Source organism: Onychomys torridus, chromosome 17 (assembly GCF_903995425.1).
Source record: "Onychomys torridus chromosome 17, mOncTor1.1, whole genome shotgun sequence".
Lineage (NCBI taxonomy): Eukaryota > Metazoa > Chordata > Mammalia > Rodentia > Cricetidae > Onychomys > Onychomys torridus.
The window spans coordinates 5,744,585-5,765,866 of record NC_050459.1 but is presented as its reverse complement, the minus strand read 5'-3'; the positions used below and the strand labels follow the sequence as shown (position 1 = coordinate 5,765,866).

At 48.9% G+C, this 21,282-nt stretch overlaps 1 protein-coding gene across 2 annotated transcripts in view; it reads left to right on the top strand.

Moving 5' to 3' along the window:
* The first annotated feature begins 1,076 nt into the window (after positions 1 to 1,076).
* The window catches only part of Efnb2 (ephrin B2), a 44,677-nt gene continuing 24,471 nt past the window's right edge, over positions 1,077 to 21,282 (top strand). For both annotated transcript variants that reach the window (XM_036166779.1, XM_036166778.1), the window contains exon 1: positions 1,077 to 1,832. In XM_036166779.1, the coding sequence (XP_036022672.1) occupies positions 1,702 to 1,832 (131 nt within the window). In that variant the 5' untranslated portion in view covers positions 1,077 to 1,701. The remainder of the gene's footprint in view (positions 1,833 to 21,282) is intronic.

Sequence of the window (21,282 nt, the reverse complement as noted above, 5' to 3'; positions counted from 1 at the left end):
TTTGCAAGGATTCTGCTATTGACAGACAGCATTTAAAAACACGTGGTTTTATAGGTTTTGTAGGACCATGGACTGGACTGCATGGGACTGTGCCTTCTGCTTACCGTGGTGTTTTTGAATTGGGAAGTACCTCGATCATTCCTTAGATACTGATCGGTAGCGGGTAGGCTTGTTTTTAAATACGGAGAGGCAAAAGTGGGCGCTAGTGGGCGCTGTGGATCCGTGGAAGTCACCGACGTGCAGGTTCTCAAACCGGTCTTGGGCGAGTACCAGAGGCTCAAAGAACTGCCACTTACGCTCTGACTGATAGTCCTCTGGGTCACCCCTAACTTCCCGGCCACTGTGGGGTCGCGAGGTCTTCCCGGAGCTAGTGAAGGAAAATGCAGCAGCGGAGCTCTGGAGGCGCTGTTCTTGTGGGTGGTGGGCGGGAAGCGGGAAAGGGGAGCTGCGGGGAGAGAGGACCCGAAATGTGGAGCAGGCAAACGAAGACAGGCGCGGGACGTACACAGTAGGGCGCGGGGTCGGGATGGACGGCAGACGGGCTCGCACTGCCGGTGGGCTGCGAAGGTTCGCGCTGCCTCGGGAGAGAGAGCTGACTTGTGTCGGGCCGGGCCCGATCACTTGGTGCCAGAATCAAGCAAGGAGCCATTCGCCAAGGGCCTCGGCGCCGCACTCACGGGCCGGCGCCGCACGGAGAAACGCTGCGTTCACGGACCCTCGCTCTACCCAAGCTAGAGCAAGAACACAGAACCTCGTCAGCCCAGGCGCGCTGCAGGGCGAGGCGACCCTGCGGGCGCGGGCACGACTGACTCGGAGACGGCTGACCCTGCGCCCTGCGCCGCACGGGGCCACTCGTGCGCGGTCCGCGGCGCCCAGCGCAGCTCATCCCGGGGGCGGGGCTCACCTGTCAGCAGCGCCCCACCTCGCGGGGCCCAGTGTCGGGTGGGCGGCGGACGGACGGGCACGCTGCCCAATCCGTGCGCGTTCGCAGAGCGGCGGACCAATGGGCTGCGTGCGACTGGGCGGGGCCCCACGTTTATAGTGCACTGACAGCGCGCCCGGCGCGCTGACTCTCCGCGGCGGGGACGGCGGCGCCGGTCGGATTGCGGAGCTACGCGCATAGCGGGTCCCGGCGCCCTCCCCGCACACAAAGGCCCGCGCGCGTCCGGCGCCCTCGGGGGTCCCAGTGCCCTCCTTCCTGCCTGCTCGGCGGGCCGCGAGCTGCTAGGATTCAGGAGGCGCCCTCTCTTCTCTCTGCGCTCCGGGACATGGAACTGCGCCGACGCGGCGCCCACTTGCCCGGGCCGCTGCCCGCTGCCCTGGATCTATAGTCAAGCGGCCCCTCTCAGGGAGCAGCACCCGCCACCCCACGCCGACTCGCCTCTCCGCTGCGGGCCTTTGTCCCAGCCCTGCGCCCTCGCCGCGCCCGCCCTCCGCGGCTGGCCCAGCACCCTGGAGCCGCACGGGAGCCGGCCGTCCCAGCTGCGTCCGGCGCGGCGCCCCGGAGCCCCGAGTCCGCCGAGCCGCCGCGCCCCGCGCGTTCGACCCCACCCCGCGCGCTGAGGACCGCGCAGGGCGAGCGCACCTGGCCTCGGCGACCGCAGGAGCGGTGCGGCGCGTCCGCCCCGGAGGATTGGGGATCGCGGCCCGTGGCCGGTCCCATCGCGTCCCGGTGTGCGCAGAACTGGGAGCGGCTTGGCCATGGCCATGGCCCGGTCCAGGAGGGACTCCGTGTGGAAGTACTGTTGGGGACTTTTGATGGTTTTATGCAGAACTGCGATCTCCAGGTCGATAGTTTTAGAGCCCATCTACTGGAATTCCTCGAACTCCAAGTAAGTGGCGTCCACGATCCCTTCCTCTTCCCCGGCGCCCGGGCCGATCCCCGGGGGTACGCCGTATGGTCCGGGCGGGAGGCGGCCTCGGAGCCTGTTTCTAGAACCTGAGGCTCCTGTCCTCCAGCCCCCACCCCGCCACATTTCTCTAGGTGGGGACTGGCTGGACTTGCGAGCGCGGGCTCCAAGGGGCTCTTCCTGGGGTTCCAACCTCAAGTGCTCGAGGGTGCCCAAAGCCCTGGCGACTCGGATGGCACGTCGGGAAAGGTGTCGGATGGCACTACCCGGCCCTCCCTTCTTTTTTGGAGATCGGAGGACGTCGCCACTAAAGGGGCTCCAGACGCGCAGGGACTGGCGGGCTCCGGAGACAGGCAGAGATGCTGCGCTCTCGAGGAGCGCGGGAGCCCCCGGCCGGGGCCCCGGCGGGAAGGCGACAGAAATCGGGGGTCTGGGGCAGTGGAACGTCCCTTTGGGGAGGGGACACTGGGCCTGCAGTGTCCGGGAGCCGGCGTGGCTCCGAGTCAGCTCGCTAGCCCGAACGTACGCGGGGAGCTCGCTGGCTGGGCCGGAGAACTCGGGCTGCCAGCCCCTCCGCACGTCGGCCTCTCCCTTTGCGTCGGAAGCGGTGGCCTAGCCCCGGTGAGGTCCGGGTAGCTGGCTCAATTTTAACGACGCTTTTTGGAAAAGCTCAGGGCCTTGCCCAGTCAACGCTGCAGCCTTTGCACTCGGGGAGTCGGGAGTCCCTTGATCAGACTTGCTTTTAGCAAAGCGCACAGCCGGGAGAAAGCCAGGCCTGAGACTAACTTTCAGGTCTGGGCTCCCAGGGTGCGCTCGGGGTTTAGAAAATGAAAGCCATCCTTTGGTATATATGCGGCCAGGTCCCGGGAACCGCACCTGGGTGCTGCCTATTACCTCATCTTCCAACTACGGCCAGAAAGTGCTGTGAGGAATTCTGGACTCAGCCCTGGAAGAGTGTGGAGACACTGGCTGGCTCCTGGCTGGAGGCAGACCTTTGAGATTAGAAGCAAAATCAATGGCCTAATTGGAGTTGGGCGTATGGTGAGTGGCTTCAGAGATGAACGAATTGATTTAGAAATTACCCCATAAGCAAAGAATTGCATCTACTCTCTTGAAAGTGGTCAATTTCAAATTCACCAATATAACTGACCAAACACGTTCCCCTTCGAAAGGGCAAATAAATAAATAAATAAATAAATAAATAAAAATAAAAAAATCTCCGGTTGTATGCGTGTTTGCCAGGAGGCCCCTTGTTTTAAAGTTCTGGGGCCGCCTTTGATGTAGTCTGATCTGGCATAGAATTTTTTGTTTTGATTTTTAATGTAAGGTGCTGTCTGCTCCCCTGGCGTGTCCTCGTTGCAGCCGCACGGGATCTGCAGGCACCTGGTGGTGCCGGAAGGCGCCTGGCTGGGACCTGAGCGCCGCCGTGGCTGCTCCGACTGGGGCCCTGGAGGTGGCTGCTGCTGGCGCTCGCGCGCGGTGCCTACAGAGGTCACCCTTCCCTGCCGAATGCTAGCGATGGGCGCGCCCCTCCCCCCTCCCCGGCTGCTTGCCTCTTTCCACTTTGCACTTTCACTGACAGCCTCCTCAGAGGCTGTCTTCTCTCCCCACGCCCCACACCCCCGGTCTGGATTTAATATTTATATTTAAATCTAGCTTAAAGAAATTCCCACGAAACCCTTCAGAGCAACAGAGCGACCTAAATGTTTTTGTGTGTGTGTGTGTGTGTGTGTGTGTGTGTTCGTAGTGACCACTATACTTGGGTGTGCAGCTGGAAGGATTAGAGATACAGACTTGTTTGAAAAAAAAAAAAAAAAAAAAAACAATAACAAAAAACCAGTATTATGTGTGCCTAGCATCTGGAGAATCCTGTCTTCTGTTTGTTACGTGTTAGGGAGGGAGTGGTGACTTACATTTACTCACTATTTTGATCCTTAATAGTATAGTTTTTCTCAGCTGCGGCCCCAGATGTAGAGAGAGCTGCTAAGGGCCTGCATTTAGGAGGAGCAGGCCTTCCTGAGTGGCTGTTAGTGTGACTGCTCCCTGGCCTCCACAGTAAAATGTCGTCTTACAGTTTGCCTGAGGATGCCTTGAAGTCTTTGGAAAGCATGTGGCGGAATGCTGTCTTCGAGATCAGAAAGATCTCTTCCTCGAAGAGCAACACAAAAGGGCCTTTTAGTTTTTAGTGCCTGGGGTTGCCTCCCTTATTCACTTTTCGAGAGAAAAGTTTCAGTAGATAAGATGTGGCAGGAAGGTAATCAGAGGCTTGGAAGTTTCACTTCACTTTGCATGAACTGTGGGACAAGTCACTTGTCCTGAAACCGGCATCAGTAATTAGATTTGTTTCATGCGGGGGTCAGCCTTTTTAGCAGGTGGTCCACACAGGGAGCATGCAGCAGCTGTGTGCGCATAGGGCCCAGAAAATCCTTTGTAAACTGGAATCTCCATAACTACTTTAATCACACTGCCTGCCATCTCATCCTGGAGAGTTTATGTAATAATCAGAAGTTCTGTGTACTCAAAGATTAGTGGCTGCTCTGTTAGATTAGCCACATTGTATCTGTAGATGCTGGTACTGTTTAGGTCATTTTTCAACTATTTTTAAGTTCTGGAAAGAACAGCAAAGCAAATCATTTCTAATTAACAGTTCAGTAGAATCCCCTTTCCAGCATAGTGTTTTTTCCAGCATGTGGGTTTTTTTGTTGTTGCTTATTTTGATGAATAATAGTTTCACTTTAGGGCTAACAATGCTACACTGGCATAGTACTCTAGAATAAATTACACCTTTGAAAATTTCATTCCAATATTAATTTATGTCCAGAGGTTTTATTCTGTAAGTGTTACATACTAGTTACTTTACAAAGCATTGTGCTTTTCCCATGTAATTTTCTTCCCCATACGTAACACTGAATTCCTGAAATTGATTGGCTTGATACAAAAGAATGACTGAATAATATCCAGATAACCTGAAACACACTGGTCTCCCCCCCAGGTCAGGCTCTGAATAAACACGGGCCTGTCAAATTGATAAACTAAACTACAATGGATAGAGCTGTTTAAATAGCCGTTCAATAACACATACATGCCAGCCTACCTTCCATTGTGTCTGAAATTCCTATTTTTGTAGATAAACAAATGCAGATTCAGCCTTGGCTGAATAGCACCTTGAACTATGCGTACGCTCCACAGTTTGCACTTTGTCAGTTTTAACAGAAAGAAAAGGCACTGGGGTGGAGTTGGTACTGTTTCACGTCCACGTTCCTCACATTTTTGTCAGGGTGATCCACTGTAGGTAGTGGGGTCATCCCTGTGCCACAGCTGAGCCTGGCAGAGCATAAAGACAAATGTGGCAGCCTCTTCAGAAGAGGGTCTGAGCGTCCCGGGACTGCACTTCCTAACCTCTGCAGTTCCAGCTTCCAGCCCCGGCAAAGAGGGCCAGGTTAGGATGATTTGCTGGGCACTTGGTTCTGAAGCGTTCACAAAGCTAAGCTGCTGACACTTGTCCTACCCATGCAAAGACATGCAAATGGCCCCAACATTCCACTGTGGTTCTGACTCGGTGGCTGGAGCCGTAGACAGGTAGAATTAGCCACCCCCTGAGACTACCTAAAAACCAGGCCTTGGGATGGTTTCCCCAGTCTGCTGGAGAACTGGTGGATTTAATTAGAAGAGGTTCTACTCTTTCCATTGACTGAGATGAGTCCTGTCGGTGGGTCCACATGAAAACCTCCTTCAACCAGCATGGGCACAGGAGTAACTAAATCTTTGCTGTCTAATCCTCAGCTGAAATATTTCGGTGGCTCCCAAAGAACTTAATGTGTCACCTAACTTGCATCGACATTTCAAAGCACATTCACAGAATGGGAGACCATTCCTGATCCCAGCATGACTGCGGGGCATCGTCATAGAAGTGGGAGTGGCAGAGACCAGGAAATATAGACTGTAGACCCTGGGAAAAGAATCATTTTAAGGAACAGTATTTCCTTGACACTCCAATGCAAACTTTAGTCTTAAAATATCTAATTGCAAATTGGACTCTAAGATGCCTCCTTCTCCAAAAGATGATTGAAATGTCTCTAGTCACTGCCTGCCTTTGCTACAGACATAAAGAACCTGTTTTTCAGGTCACTTAAACATCTGCATAGATTTGCTTATGAGATCACCCTTTGTTAAAGAGAAGTGTTGGACTGTTTAAAATATTTTGATTAAAATATGCAGATCCTGTAGAACTGCAAGCTTCTAGAGAGGGGTTAGCTCTCCTAGGTAGGGCCCCTCCTCCCTCCCCTTAAAGGGGAGGATTAGAAGGGGGCCGGTGCGGAATAAGAACAGCCGAAAAGGAAGGATAGCAAATGAGACATGTTCGGAACAGCTTGGAAAAACTCCTGTGGCTTCATTGTCTCTATAAAGCCGAAGAATACAAAAGCAAGCAGTCAGCCCTTCTCCCGTGATGGGAGATGCAAACCGTTGACATGGCTCCCCTGTTTAACTTGTTTAATTCTCGTTTTAAATTCAGCACTATAACAGCCGTGTGAACTCTGAAGATTTCTTTAGTAATCCATTTTGTAGTTCGGAATCAAAAACAAAGTGAAAGGGTCTGACACAATTTGCTTTTATTTTTAGGCAAATCAACCCTGGTCATAGTTAATAAGGGGATTACAACCCAGACTACGTCTTTACAGATGTAAAGTAAATCAAGGGCGGCGCATAAAGAAACTGATCCCTTTTGATTGAAGTATGGTAAAAAGGCATAGAGGAGCTAGCGGCAGTAATCTGATTGTATGGCAATAAAACCACCATTTTCTGTCTTTCAGATAAAAATAATGTGGTAAATCCATGCAGTTCATAAGATATAAAGGCAGATAAAGGAGAAGCCATGGCAACATATAGATTAGCTTGATGTTAGAAATGACACGTCCCTGAAAAGGCTGTAGGGTGAAGGCCCTTGCTCCAGGCTGTTGGGTATTATGTGAGAGCCACACAGACTTGGGAACTCGGATTAAGAATCATGAAAGCCCCACTTGTGGTCTGGGATGGCTGAAGCTGTGGAGGAAAGCTGTACAGTTCTTGCTCATTGGTGGAAGATAATATGGCCAAGGTAGCTTTCATTGACGGCCTTTTTATAGACTGGGATGGAGGCTGATTAAACGCACAGCTCTCTGCAGTCCTTAGGGCCTGGAAGCTTTTCCTGCTTAACTCTTGGCCTGACAGAGGCAGCCATTCTGTAGGATTAGCTGCCCTTCGCTGCCCTTGCCTTCATCTATTTGGGCTTCAGGCAGAGACCTGCTGGGCAGCGACGGAGACCAGAGGGAGATAGGTAGGGCCCGAATTATCTGAAAAGAAAACAGAGGCCTTTTGATGTCAGGCTTCCCCAGGGCCCTTCTTCTCTCTTGGTACTGCTTGTGGACGAGGGGAAGGAAGGCTGGTGCTGTTGGCTCTTACCTGGGCCCCTAGCTCTTCTGTGAGGTTGATCTTTCCTTCCCTGGGGAAATTTAAGAAAAAAGAAAACTAGCAGGTGACAGTATTGGAGAGGGGGGGATTCAGTTTAATTCAAATACTCCACCTGGTATGTCAAAACCCATGAACCTTGTGATTCCAGGGGCTCCTGGCTTTCCTGACCACTATGACTAGTAATCTTTGAGTTGGATGAGATGGGCTTCCTGGTGGAGATTATAGGATTCTAAAATGATAGTGTTGACACACACTAACGGCAAAAACAAAACTCTTGGTGTTGCTGACTGATACTGCCCTCTGTCCCTGTGTAAGGGAGCTGGAGTTCAGTGCTGTTTTCCACAGTTCAGTCACTAAACAAAGTGAGCCATTGACTCCATCCAAGTTAGGTGCAGAGGGACACCCATAATGGGTTTAAGCCACCAGAAAGGAAATACTTGCTTTATTGTCATCTTTTGGAATTTTAGGCAAGTCTGACTGTTTCTTCATGGCAAGAGGCGTTCTTCATGGAGTGGGTCTTGGATGTATGTGGCTTACACATGGGGTCTGGGAGCTGTTTTAATAGGAGCAGGAGGGTGTCTAGTCTCTCCTTCTGTGTACACATATGATAAAGGCATATTAAGCCTTAAATGTTCTCTTTAGACCCATTTTGTCGACTCTCTTCCTGGCTCTCAGGCTGGATCATAGTTTGGGGACTGTAGACACGTTGCTTCTGTGCTCTGTTTTTTCTCTCCACTGTGAGGATTATGAAAGACCTATAGTTGCACACCACTTCTGATGCCCAAACACCTGCCACTTTGTGTCTTCCTTTCTGTCTTAATTCTGAATCTATACCAAAATATCCATTTCACTTGTCGAGATCCATCCAAGAGGAGGGACACTCTCTCATTTTCAGGCTGGTCACATCCTAACACCTTTCATTCTCCATTTGACAATGATTGCTAATGGCCCATTCAGCTAAAGTATTTGCTTGTTAACGGGGAACAGAGAATGATAAATGTCCAGCAAGCTTGCCGCCTCCTTCAGCTTTTCACACACAGACTGGCGCATATTTATGGCCAGCAAGTGACAAAGGGAGACGCTGAATCGCCTTGGCCTCCAGCTTTCCGTAAGGAACAGGGTTAAAGTGATTCAAGAGCTGTGCAGAAAGCCCTGCGTGTGTTTACTAACTGTCCAGTGGTGAGCTCTTCTTCACGCCTTTTCTGGACCCTCCATTCCATGGAGCATATCTGGGTGATATATTTTAGGAACAGCCTCTGTAAGGGGAGGACTAGACAGTAACAAAGGCAGGGAAGTCGTGAGGAGATGGTAATGGGTTACCAGGATTCCCAATGTAGCAGCGTTCCAAGCAGACCTGCTTCTGGGGTTGCAACACGGAATCAGCAGTGGCTCATTCAAATAATTTCCATCAGTGTACAAATTCAAATACTTGCTGATTTCAGATTTTAAAACCATAGTGGGAAAAGGCTCTCTTAAAGAAAGCAGATTCTTTCAGCCCAGAGTAATTCTCTAAACAGAACAGGAAGAGCAAATGGGTTCTAGTGAAGAAGGTAGAGTTCCATCCTCCACAGTGGGAGTAGGAACTACCCAGAGGGAGCACTTTCTAAATGCTGTGGATGGGCCACTGGTGATCTACACATTCAGAAAACATCCTATTCATCAGGATTGTAAATAGATGCTCTACAGGATCATTAAAGAACCCAGTTCATTTTCTCCATCGAAATTCAGTTGTGTCTAATTTTAATTACATTATTTATAGCACTTCTCTGGTACTCAAGCCCCTATTGCTGCCAAGATATACACCTATACTTTTCGCAGACACTCATCTTGAGTCTCCCTAGAATATGTGAGTGCTGTTCCTAGGTTCAGCGTATCTGTGTTAGAAGGGAATTTTAATGAGGCCTCATCCTGACTGAGGTCTGTGTGTTGGGAGGCATAGCTTGCTTCTTCGTGTTTGCCTGGACTATTTCCTCACCTATGTGTCTTTCATGGAGTTTCTGTCCTTCAAAGGCAGAGATGTCTTTAAGATGACCTCTTCCTTCCACTCAAGGGATAGCAGATGAGCCTGAGGCACAGCGTGGTTGGTCACACCTCCAAACTAAACCCTTCAGTCCCTGCCTTTTCCTCGACTTATGTTACCTTACTGTGTCCCTAGAACAGAATTGCCCACAGAAAACAGATCATTAGGAAAGACCTTAGATGCATTCTCTTCTGTAATGGATTCTGTCCAGTTTTCCTTTGTAAGCCTATAGGCCTGGCAGTTAACTCCAGGTCTCTATATGTAGGGCTGCTTCCAGGGTGCCTAGAACCCCAGATCTCTCTCTATGTGCAGGGCCACTTCCAGGCATACCCAGAATCCCAGGTCTCTATGTGCAGGGCCGCTTCTAGGCATGCTCAGAAACTCCGGACTGCATGCCCAGAACCTCAGGTCTGCATGCCCAGAACCCCAGGTCTGCATGCCCAGAACCTCAGGTCTCTATGCCTAGAACCTCAGGTCTCTACGTGCAAGGCCGCTTCCAGGCATGCCCAAAACCTCAGGTCTCTATATACAGGGCCACTTCCAGGCATGCCCAGAACCTCAGGTCTCTATATACCTAGAACCCCAGAACCCCAGGTCTCTATACCCAGAACCCCTGGTCTCTATGCCTAGAACCCCAGGTCTTTATGTGCAGGGCCACTTCCAGGCATGCTCAGGTGCTCTCCCCTTGCCTTTTTGGCAAAGCAAGGGGCAGACACTGCCTGATTTCTTCCAACAGTTCACTCACTTCTGACTCTTGTAAGTATCCAATAAGTATTTGTGGGATGTGCAGGCACAACCCAGACTAATGCTGTTGGCTGCCCGTGTTCTTATCGTTGGCTGTTGGAGATCCAAGATCCACCCTCCAGATCCAAGGCTCCTGAACTGAAGGACACCAAAGTCATCTTCAGGGATTGTGAAAACTGGTTTCTGAACCCCCCCCCCCCATCTCCCAGAATTTCTGATTCCTGGGGGCTAAGGAGGGACTGGGAGATACACACTTAAGCAAGCTCCCGAGATGTCTCTAGCTGCTGGTGTTGGTGGGAAAGCAAACCCAAGAGAACTGTTACCTTGGGTCAGCCTTTTGTGGATAGAAATCTAGCAGTCTTCCTACTTTCAAAGGCTCTTTAGGGCCCTCAAGGAAATCTGGCCTTTAACTTGTCCCCCTCCCCGCCCCCATTCTTCCTTTGAGAGGTCACAAGGGCCCAAGACAGTTGGCAGTTGTAACTTGATTAATTCCATACGTGTTTATTAATGGTCAGGTCCATTACTCTGAGAATAAAGTCAAGGCAGAAAAATCTCTTTCCTTCAGATTGAAATGCCAAGTAGAAACTGGAATTGTATATAGAGGTGACAGGGGAAGACCAGAAGGCCTTGGGTGGGTGTTCAATCCAGGTGAGAAGAAACTTGAGTTTTTAAAGACAGTAGTTTCTCTTAGCAAAGTCATGCTAGATTGCTGAAATATAGTAGTGCACAAGCCAGAAGACTCTTATTTCAGCCTAGGGTAGTGTATATAATGTGCCTCTGGGTGGCCATAGCACAGAGTCAAATCCTACAGAGTGGAACAGACAGACCCTGTGACATAGCAGCTCATTGATTTCAGCAGCCTCTCTGATGTGGGAATTATCAAGGACCCATTGTTTCACACGTGAGTGTCATCATGGTCAGGTCAGGCCATTGATTTCTCCAGGACAGTGGCTTGGTTTGATCAGGAGCACAGGCTTTGGAGTTCACATGTGTGAGCCAATCCCTGCTTAGCTATGCACCGGCTGTGCGGTTTGGAAGAGTACCCTCCATGTTGCTCGTTTGTCCAGCTTTAAGTCAGAGACAATCATATAGCAGTGCTGAGTGAGAAAGTCATAAAACGGTGTAGATGTAACCGTCTTGTTAAATAAGAAACACAGAGCCAATTGCAGAGTTAGAAGCCAAGAGGTCAGAGCAATAGCTGAGAGCTGAAAACCTTACCCTTCTCTGCTGCTCTGTCTTTCCTCTCCACCAGAGGCCTACTTCTGTGTGTGTTTTCTTTCTTTCTTTCTTTCTTTTTTATAGACTTCCTGTTCTGCCTTCTCATTGGTTGTAAACCCAACCAAATGACCTCCTCGTCACTGCCTGTCTGTACAGACCTCCAGGTCTTCTATGGTTGGTGTTGAGATTAAAGGCGTGTGTCTCCATACTGGCTATATTCTTGAACACACAGAGATCCGCCTAGCTCAGCCTCCCAAATGCTGGGATTAAAAGCGTGCACCACCACCGCTCAGCTTCTGCTATGGCTTGCTCTGACCCCAAGGCAACTTTATTAATATACAAATAAAATCACATTTCAGTACAAATCAAATATCACTATAAAATGGTGGTCAGAATGCAATGTGTTTAAGGGGCCTAGCTCTGAGCTTGGCACGACAAAGCCAGTAAATGTCAGGTACTGTTAATAAAATCCACTGGCTGTCCACCGAATACCATCCCCATACCAAGAAAAAAGTGAAACACTTTGTTAAAGAAGAGGAACATTAAGATTTTAAGCTCTCTGGTGTTACTTTGTTTTTGCTTGCCTGCTATTGCTGCTGATTCTTTAAGATTCTCTGGTCCATGAAGCACCTTTTAATTCCCCCATCTACTGTCAGTCTAGACCTTTTCCTCTGCCTCCCTGTTCCTGTGCTTTCTCAGAACACAAGTGTGTGAACAAGCCCTGGGCATTCTTATTAAACTGTTCAGTTGTGCATTAAAAGTAGGTTCTTTGGCCAAACCTATTCTGTGTATCTTAGTAAAAGATGTTTGTCCTTGAGTGAATACATGAATCCAGCCTGGGTTCAGGGATGGGCAGTGTGGCAGTATTTTTTTTTTTCATTTAGATCCCCACTTCCTATTGCTCCCTGTTTTATGTAACAGCAGTTGTATACAGGGCTTACCACATACCAGTTGCTGCTCCAACTGCTGGATACATACTTATTAAACCTTCTTTTTATAATTTATTTTTAATATATTTTTATCTTATGTGCATTGGTGTTTTGCATGTATGTCTGTGTGAGGGTGTCAAATCTTGCAGTTACAGACACTTGTGAGCTGCCATGCAGGTGCTGGGATTTGAACCCGGGTCCTCTAGAAGAACAGTCGATGCTCTTAACCACTGAGCCATCTCCCCAGCCCTCCATCATTAAACCTTCTTGCAGCCACCAGTGGGAAGGAAATATTTTTGTTATCGTCTTAACACTAGTGGAGAAATTGGGGCCAAATTGATTAACCAAGTTACCCAAGGTCCTCGGAAGCTAAGATGTAGATTTGAACTGAAGGGCTTTGGTTTCGCTCTCTGGCTGTTAGGTTCTCTGCCCCTTTTCTTTTTCTTTTCTTTCTTTTTTTAATGCTGTCACAAGAAGAGGTTAGCTGTGGGTAAGTTAAGTGTGTATTTGCTCAAAGCAGTCCACACAAGGTAGAAAAAGCAGAGGCACTGAATGCGATCTTCCCTTGTTTGTTTGAACATCCATCGAGTAGCCCTCCTTTCTGCTGGATGTCCAGTTCCAAAGGGATCCTTTGAAGACCTGACGAGACCATACTCACTGGAAGCAGTCATCATCAGACCGTCTGAAGGATGACTGGGCAGTTTTTATAGTATATAATATTAATGCATTTATTGTATATGACTTCTTTGACTATCAACATTTTCCTTTTAAGAATTTAAGTGATTGGTCAGTTCCCCCTGGGAGAAAGTCAAGCTTCCAGAGTCACCTCTAGTTTGCTGCTGATTGTGTGTCAAGCTAAGGAGATAGTATGACATCTTTTTTAGAGTCTAGTCACAATTAAATGCCATTTTATTTTGGATTGTGGGAACTGTGCCAGCTTCCAGCTTGTCAGAACTAAGAAGACTCAAATCAAGCCCAGGCCTATTTCTACAGCAAACAGGGAGTCTGGCTTCATGCCTGTGGATTCATTCAGTTCAGCCCATCTGGCTTTTGATGTTCTGCAAGTTTGGAGCAGTTTGTTTAAGGAAGCCGGGCGGTGAATATTGGTGGGCTTGGGGTTCTGTGGACTCCACAGTGTCGCCTCTGGATTTGCATTTGCTCCACTCCTGCAGCACACACTTCCGGCGAAGGCAACCAAGTCTTCACTTCTCTTGGAACTGATGCTGCATGGCATCCTCTCAGCTAGCTCTTCCCTGCCCAGTTCTCTCTGTTTCAATGTCAGCCTGCTGGAGTCACTGTTAGGGCCTAACTCTGGAACTGTTTTGTGATTCCGCCAGGGAAGAGAATTACAGCAGAGCACCATTCGTTCATATCTCCGTCTTGTGACAGGTCCTGGGTGACGTATATCAATCAGTAACCAAGTCCACTCCTCATTTCTGCTGGTGGCAGTTTTGTTACCCATTGGGTTTCTCTTCCCCCTCTTCCCCTATCCCATTGGCTGTGAGAGGAGGAAGGTAACTCCTACCACACCCACGGGCACCTGTGCCTGACCCCTCCCCTGGAGCCTGGGAAGGAGGAAGTGCTGGGAAGCAGCCGCTTAGGGGCTTGTAAAGTCAGGGCACACAGCCTTGTAAACTGTTTGCTAGACCTATCAAGCTTGCCTGTCAAGGAGCCTCCCTTCTCAGACCCAGAAAGCTGAGTGTCATGGTCCCTTCTGTCTATTGTGGACTTATTCCTGCTTCTGTTGCAGAAGCCCCTGTTCCAGTGCTGCTCTGTGGGGGGAAAGGAGGGGTCAGGCATGGGGGGTGGAGTGGAGTTCTGTTGGTTGGATACCTGGCTAAAGGGAAAGGCTTTCATCTTAGTAGTAGGGACAAGAGTGAATTGTGTTCCACAAAGGCAGGACACTTTGAAATGAAGAAGCATGACGGTGGGGAGGAAGAGGATGGGGGGCTGAAGGGACTGTGTGCATGGCCAGGACCACTCCTGGATGCCTGGTCTTGGAGTGTTGAGGAGGCAGACCACTCAGTCCTCCCTCGTTAAATTTGCATGTGGCTTTCACCCCTGTGACTTCAGCACTCAGGTAAATGAGCAAATAGCTCCAGAACAGCAGAGAACCAGCTGGAGGTGCCCTTTGGACCCTTTCTCTGTGAGAGCCATCTTCCTCTCTAGGGCCTGGCCTAGAAATAACATGGGTTCCACCTTCCTTTATAGACTCTTGCTAAAAGCACGGCTGGGAACATGACCGTACAGGTACTAACAAATTACAGTTGAGAAAGGAGGCTGCAATGCCTCCTGTCACTGGGGTTATGAAATCGGGGTTTCAATCAGGGAGCCTGCCTGGTCGGCTTGCCAGCAGGGCCGTCTGGCATGTACCATCGCTTTCTCGCTTGTTCACTGCGCACCCCCCACCCCTCCAGCTTCATGCTCTAGCCCTTGAGTCTTGCCTTGGCTGGCCACAGAATTTGTGTAGAGTTTTCTTTCTTTTTTGTAATTGAAGGAGGGGGTAGAGCAGGCAAAGAATGGTCTTTGGTCAATTGCGTCAAGGAAACCTTAGTTTTGCTCTTAATTCCATAGCAGATTTAAATAATGTCTGTCAGCTTGTGGAAAGACAACTATGGTATCTGCCCCACGCAGGTGAAGTCGGACTTGGAGACGATTAACAAACAGGAGATACGTTTTTCAACCTTAGCCTGTTACAGGTGTGTGTGTGAAGGTGTTGAGGGGGTAAAGACAGTTACATGGATATAATTGAAGTAAATACCTGCACTATTTTCCCTGGAGGGGCAACCAAACCATTTAAACTGTGGGAATATTATCTTTGAGCATCTTAAAGTGAAATCTGCTTTAGTGACCAGTGTTTTCTAGCATCATATCACACACACACACACACACACACACACACACACACACACACACAAACAAGATTAATGTCAAAAGGCGTCAGTTTCTGTGCGGTTGTGCAGCCTCGTAAGCTGTGACATTTAATGTCCTTTTGACTCACTGGTCACTGTAGGAAGACAGAGGGAGATGATGAATTTGAAGAAATGTATTCCTCGTGGTGTGACTGTGGAAGGCAAGCTGAGGCCATCAGGCCGGAGGCCCTCCACCATCACGGTGGTGCTCGGTGAGCAGAACTTTCTTCGGACTGTGGATCGGTCCCTTCCTTCCTTCGGTGCCCAGGCCAGCTCCTCACCTGGCAGAGTTGCTGAACTGGTTCCTGGGGCTGTGTACTCTTCAGACGCTTGGATTTCTGCACTTCTCATTTTTCGGCTCTTGAAAAGGTTTGGCTTGTGGTTGGTGTGAAGTTTGAAATGCTCACCCCTACCCCCTCCATGTCTCGCATTTAGAACACTTTAATGGTCCCCAATTGTACAGCCTGCTTTTAGGTCTCCTTTCTTATCCTTGAATAAATCGGGTTCAAGTTGCACAGAGTATTTGTTTTAGAAAACTGAAAGAAAGGGGCACCTGTGAAAACAGGCCACTGTTCCAACACACACACACACACACACACACACACACACACACACACACACACACTCGAATTAAAGCAGAAAATGTCAGTTAGAGCCTCCAATTACTACTCACTTCTTGGAGGTTTGAAGCCGCTGAGAAGATAGCGGTGTGCTTGCTGGAAGTTTCAGGGTAATTACTCTAAGCATGGTATCTGGTAACCTAGTTCTGTGTGAACCTGACACCCTATAGCTAGCTACACCCCACTATTTCTCTGGTTTCAGAACTTGTTCTGATGTTAAAATGCCAAAGGGGGCAGTAAAGTGCTGTTCACTAAAAAGGGGGAAAAGTGTTTCCCAAGTGTTTCTTCTAGAGCTATTGCCTTGTCTGTCCTGGGTGCTACTCCTTCACTTATTCATCTTGTAACAGGGGCTTCTGTGGGGCAGGGGGGTGAGGGGTGGGGTGGGGGCATTCTAGAGCAGCTGATTAAGCTACTGCAGCACTCTAGTAGGAAATGGAGGTAACGTGACATGGAATATTCTGCCTGTTTATATCAAGTTTACACACTCATGATGTGAAGAAGCCTTTCTTGGGGAATGTTCATACTCCCACTGCATGGAACATTCCAGAAAGGAATGTGTGATGCTAGCTAGCTTAGCTGCATATGAACATCAGAGGCATTGCAGAGTTCAGGGTCTGATCCTGAGGGGTTCTGGTGTCCACATTCAGTGGGGAATGAACCAACTCACACATTGCCCCCCCCCCCAGCCTTTACACTGAATTAAAGTAACAATACATGCATTTTATGGAGAACAGTATGTTTCCCAAAATGTAGCAAATCTCAAGTGTCCTTGATATACAGGGCTAGCTCAGGAATAATTTGGTGTGTGAATGTGATTTGAGGTTTTCTACCTTCTAGGATGAACCAGTTTATAAAGCTCATTCCTTTAAAATGTCAGCCCACTTCCTGATTTGCTCAGTGATGAAATCTAATTCTGTTTAATCTCTTATTTCTCATTTTTGGGACAAATATCTGTTCTACAGTTGTAGACCAGGGGGCCGTTTATTGCGTAGACCACCCTGTGCACTACAGGCCTTAAATATTTAAAATGCTTTCAAAATTAAAGCTAAGAAAGCTAGTTTAAAGAGCTAGCTCAGGTTTCTATGTTGGTTCACTGAACTTTTGGAGTCCTGGGGGTTGAACCTAACCACGTACAGGACAGGCAGGTGCTCTGGCCCTGAGCCATCTTCTCAGTTCTTTCTCTGCATCTGATCTTGAGACATGGTCTCACTGAGTTGCCCAGCCTGGCCTTGAACTCACTCTGTAGTGCAGGCAGGCCTCAGGACTGTGACCCTCTTGCCCTAACCTCCTGTGGAGCTGGGGTTACAGATCTGTGCCTCCAGGCCCAGCAGGTTTAGTTTTTGAAGCTGTATGTTAAAAAGTAATGTCCACCTGCTCACAGAGTCTGCTTCCCGAAGAGAACTTTGAAGCCCACTGACACCTAAAAGTCACCATAGCCCCAGATGGTTACAGGTTACAGGTGTGCTGTTTCTGTTGTCAGTCCAGTACATGTTTTACAGATGTATCTATTTCCGGCTCGAGTGAGTCATCTGTGTGCAGTGGTCATACACAGTCCTGGCTTGCCTGACAGTGAGGCATCTTCAGGGAATGTGTCTTTAAATGGGTCTGGGCTATATGAACAGCTCAGTGTTTACTCACCCAGGCTAAGACCACTTTTCCATATGCAGCCTGAGACTGACCGAAATGATGCTGTCAAGTGTGCAACTGTGCTAGATGCCATTTTAAATGAAAGGAAGCCTAGGATTTTTAGTAGGGTCTGCCGTATCTTCGCTTATGCATCTGACTTTGCAATGTTCTGCAAGTAGGAAAACTTACTCTCTCCTGTCCTCACCTTCAGGTTTCTGTGGCTGCATCATTTTCTCTGTGAGCTCTGGGGACATACTTCATAGATGCTTCGTCCCTGACCTGATGGTGCAGAAGTAGGAAATAGTTAAATCGATTTTTCTATGTGAACCGTGTTAGGGAGCAGCTGACATTTTCTCCTCAGAAGCTGTTGCTCAGCGTTTCTAAGACTGCCATCCTCCTCTCTGGAGGGGGCTCTACCTGGCCCAATTCACTAGACAGAGAAACTGGTCACTCCTATGTGTTGCTGACTTCACCTGTGCGGTCACAGACAGCATCAGCGTCCGGTAGCTGTATCATAATTTCTAAGATCGCCTTCGCGGTTTGCCACTGTGAGGAAACACATAGAATGTAAGGAGGCATCTGCACAGAGGTCCATACAGTGGAACTGAAAGAAGAGCAGGGGGAAATGAGATTTCCCTGATGAGAGAGAGGAGATGGAGTGGAACTTTAGGTCCACAGCTCTGTCACCCACCAAAGTATCTCATCTCCTATGGCCTAGGGAAATGGTCAGAGGTGAATCTGGCAACAGCTGCCTCCATCTGCTCCCAGGCTTCTGGTGACCTGGTGCGTTGCAACCACAAAAATCGTATTTCCAATTCCATCGGCTGATCTATGTGTTCCCTGCGTTATTCCAGCGTTTTAAACCAGCCCAGGTTCACACACGGGCTTGAGTTTCCTCCTCTGCTCCTCGTTAATTCTGCTATGTTCTCAGCTGTGAACAGGAAAGAATATTACGTCACATGATGCTAATAGAGGTTTTTACAATGAGAAGTATGAAGTTAAGGTGTCTAATTTAAATGATGAGAGTTCTAATTTAGATTACTAAACATGAGTGTCTACTATAGATCACTGGAGTTACTCTCAGTATGCTGTGTGGAGCACTTTTGTGAGAGTGTAGTTTGGCAGATGCCTTTTTCAAACCTGAGTTAAATCAATAGGCCACCGGCAGGTAAAAATAGATTCTGGCGTCAAATCCTTTTTATACCAGGCCTCTGGCTTTGGAAACCCTACTTCGGAGTTGCCTGTTTGTCCCAGTTCCGGTCTCTCTCTATCAGAGTCAAAGTCATGGAGTCTATTGTCTGCTTGGAAGTGATTCACTGGGGAACACCAGAGGAGTGGCCTGTTTCTGCTCAGGGTTCCCCGTAAGCCCCAGGGAGCTCCCCAGAGAAAGTGAATGGAGCTAGGGGGCAGTGCTCAGGCTGCCATGGGGTGGTCCATGCTCCTGGCATGCGAATAGCAGAGTGCTGATACTCAGTAGGCAACATGGAGAGAAAATGTCTGACCCTGCTCTGTTCTATTCTAGCAAGGCCGGGACCATTGTCCCGGACCTTAAACACCCTACTCCTCTGTACAAACGGTGTGAGTGGTGGCTGGTTTTGGTTGCAAGGTGATCCTAACCTGAATATGCCAAAACAAGTCAGAATGTCGCTCCCACCATGGATTATCACCAGTAATTTAACATTAACGGGTTGTTGTCACGTAACTTTTAGAACACTTTCTCCTGGTCACCCCTTGCCAATGTATTGTTGTTGAGCTTTGCCTAATATTCTAGGCACAGATCTGTGTGTATGAGGTTTGACTCTCTCAAGATACACCACAGAAAACAAATCCAAACCCAAGGCTTCAAAAAGAGCTCTGCTTACTGACTTCATTATCTATAGCAGATTTTATGGCCCTGTGTTTGTTTAAAAGGTGATTGAGAAGCATCCCATTTGCCGTTGATAAACACTGTCTGCCTGGAATATTTGGAGTTCATCTGTAACTTCATATCTAAAATACAAATTCTAGGTGGTGGGCCTATTTCTTTCTCACCTTTTGGTTCTTGGCCTCCTAGAGCAAGGGATGGATGCCATGTGGCCTCCTCAGAAGGCCCTGCTTGGCCCAGCTATCGTACGCAGGGCAGGCAGCTAGATTTTCGTAGCTCTTTGTGGGATTCTTGTAAGCCTGAGTGTGTATTGACTTTCTTTCTCTTCCCCTTAACTTCATAGCTTATCTATGAAAACCTTGATCTAGAAAAGCATGTATTTCACAAAAATAGATTTAGATACTAATACGATACAGTCGGAACTGAGAAGGGCAGGGAAGGGCTTTCCCTGTTGGGTTTCATCTCTTTCCCCGAGGGCTTTAGCTTTTCAATGAGGTGTGCCTGTGTGGCTTAGACTCTAGGGTGAGAGGTAAGGGGAGCAAGGCTCAGCTCTGCATCAGACAGGCTATGGCCTTGTGGTTAGCAGCCACTGGGTGTGTGTGGCAGCCATCTTATGCTTTAAATAAGGAAGTTGGAGATTGTCAGAGGCCGTGGAGACCCACAGGAGGCAGGGTCAGAAACTGCCCAATGAGTCAGTGGAATGACACATTGGCTGGGTTCCGCTATGTGTTTGTCCCAGTGAAATGGCCTGTCTTGAACTCCAGTCGTACCTGTGACCTGCCATCAGTTTGGGGCACATACTGTGAGTTCAGCATGTGTCGCTGCTGTTAGCTTGTGTTTGCTCACTCCTGTTCTCCCACGAGGACATAATTTTATCAAGCGTTATCATACAGCAGCCACATGGGCACTTGCTGTGGGATCACACACATGTGGGAGCAGCCCTCCTTTGGGGAGCAGAGTTGTGAGCTCCTGAAGACCCAGTCTTTATCTCTTGATGTCACTCAGAACATCTAGAACAATATGCAACTTGCTAGACATGCACATTTGTAATCCCAGCCCTGGGGCAGTGGAGGCAGGGGAATCAGCAGTTTAGGCTAGCTTCACTTACATAGTAAGTTCCCAGCCAGCCTGGGGTATATGAGACTGTGTCATGGGAACTCTTTCCTTGGGAAGATGTAAGCAAATGCCTACTCCGTCCTCGTAGGACACCAACAACAAACCAAAGTATGATTCCATCAAAAGTCCAACTTGGGGAACCAATGAGTATTTTGGGCTCCTTTGCAGAGCAGGCTGAGGTATTGCCTACAAGAGCATGGGTGACCCGAAAGTAGCCACACCACTGAATAGTCTCACACCGGCATGGTTGGTGACTTCCCTGTAGCTGCATCCATGGACTTTGCCTTCAGTAACCTTTCACAGCTTGTAAATGCTAGCACCTCTAGACCATACAAGGCCGTGTAATACAGAAGAATTGCATACAGCTAGCTGGCAGGTGAGATCAGAGTCTGCAGGTGCATGGGTCCTCCCGCCCCTTCTTTCCATGAGGAAAATGTCGGCAGGCAACAGGCCCGATCCAGGGACTCTTGCAAGCAGTCCCAGCTGTGGATAAAATCAGTGGTTGTGCTGGGAGGACAGCACTCTACAGTCCCTGTCCCGGCTCGCAGCAAAAGCCCCAGCCTCCCAGCATGGCCGCCCCAGCATGGCCGTTGTGTTGTGTTACTCTGGCTCTGGGAAGGGGAGGGCGCTCTAGAGGTCTGCTCTGAGAGTCTGCGATGGCTCTCCTCTGCTCAGCTATATGCCTTGTCTCACCAGTTGGTGTGATGGTGTGCTGACCCTCCACAGACAGACTTCAAATAGTCGGCACAGCCCTTCAGTGTGGAGTCTTTCCTGTGGATTGCCCTGCAGAGGCTTCTCTCTTTCTTTCATGAACACTTGGAACAGCAACTTTTTCCGGGCGAAAGATCAAATTCTTGTATTTATCTTCCTTAAAGCTTTAGAAACAGTAGGTTTGGCCCCAAACTATATCATCATGTACATGTACTAAAACTTAA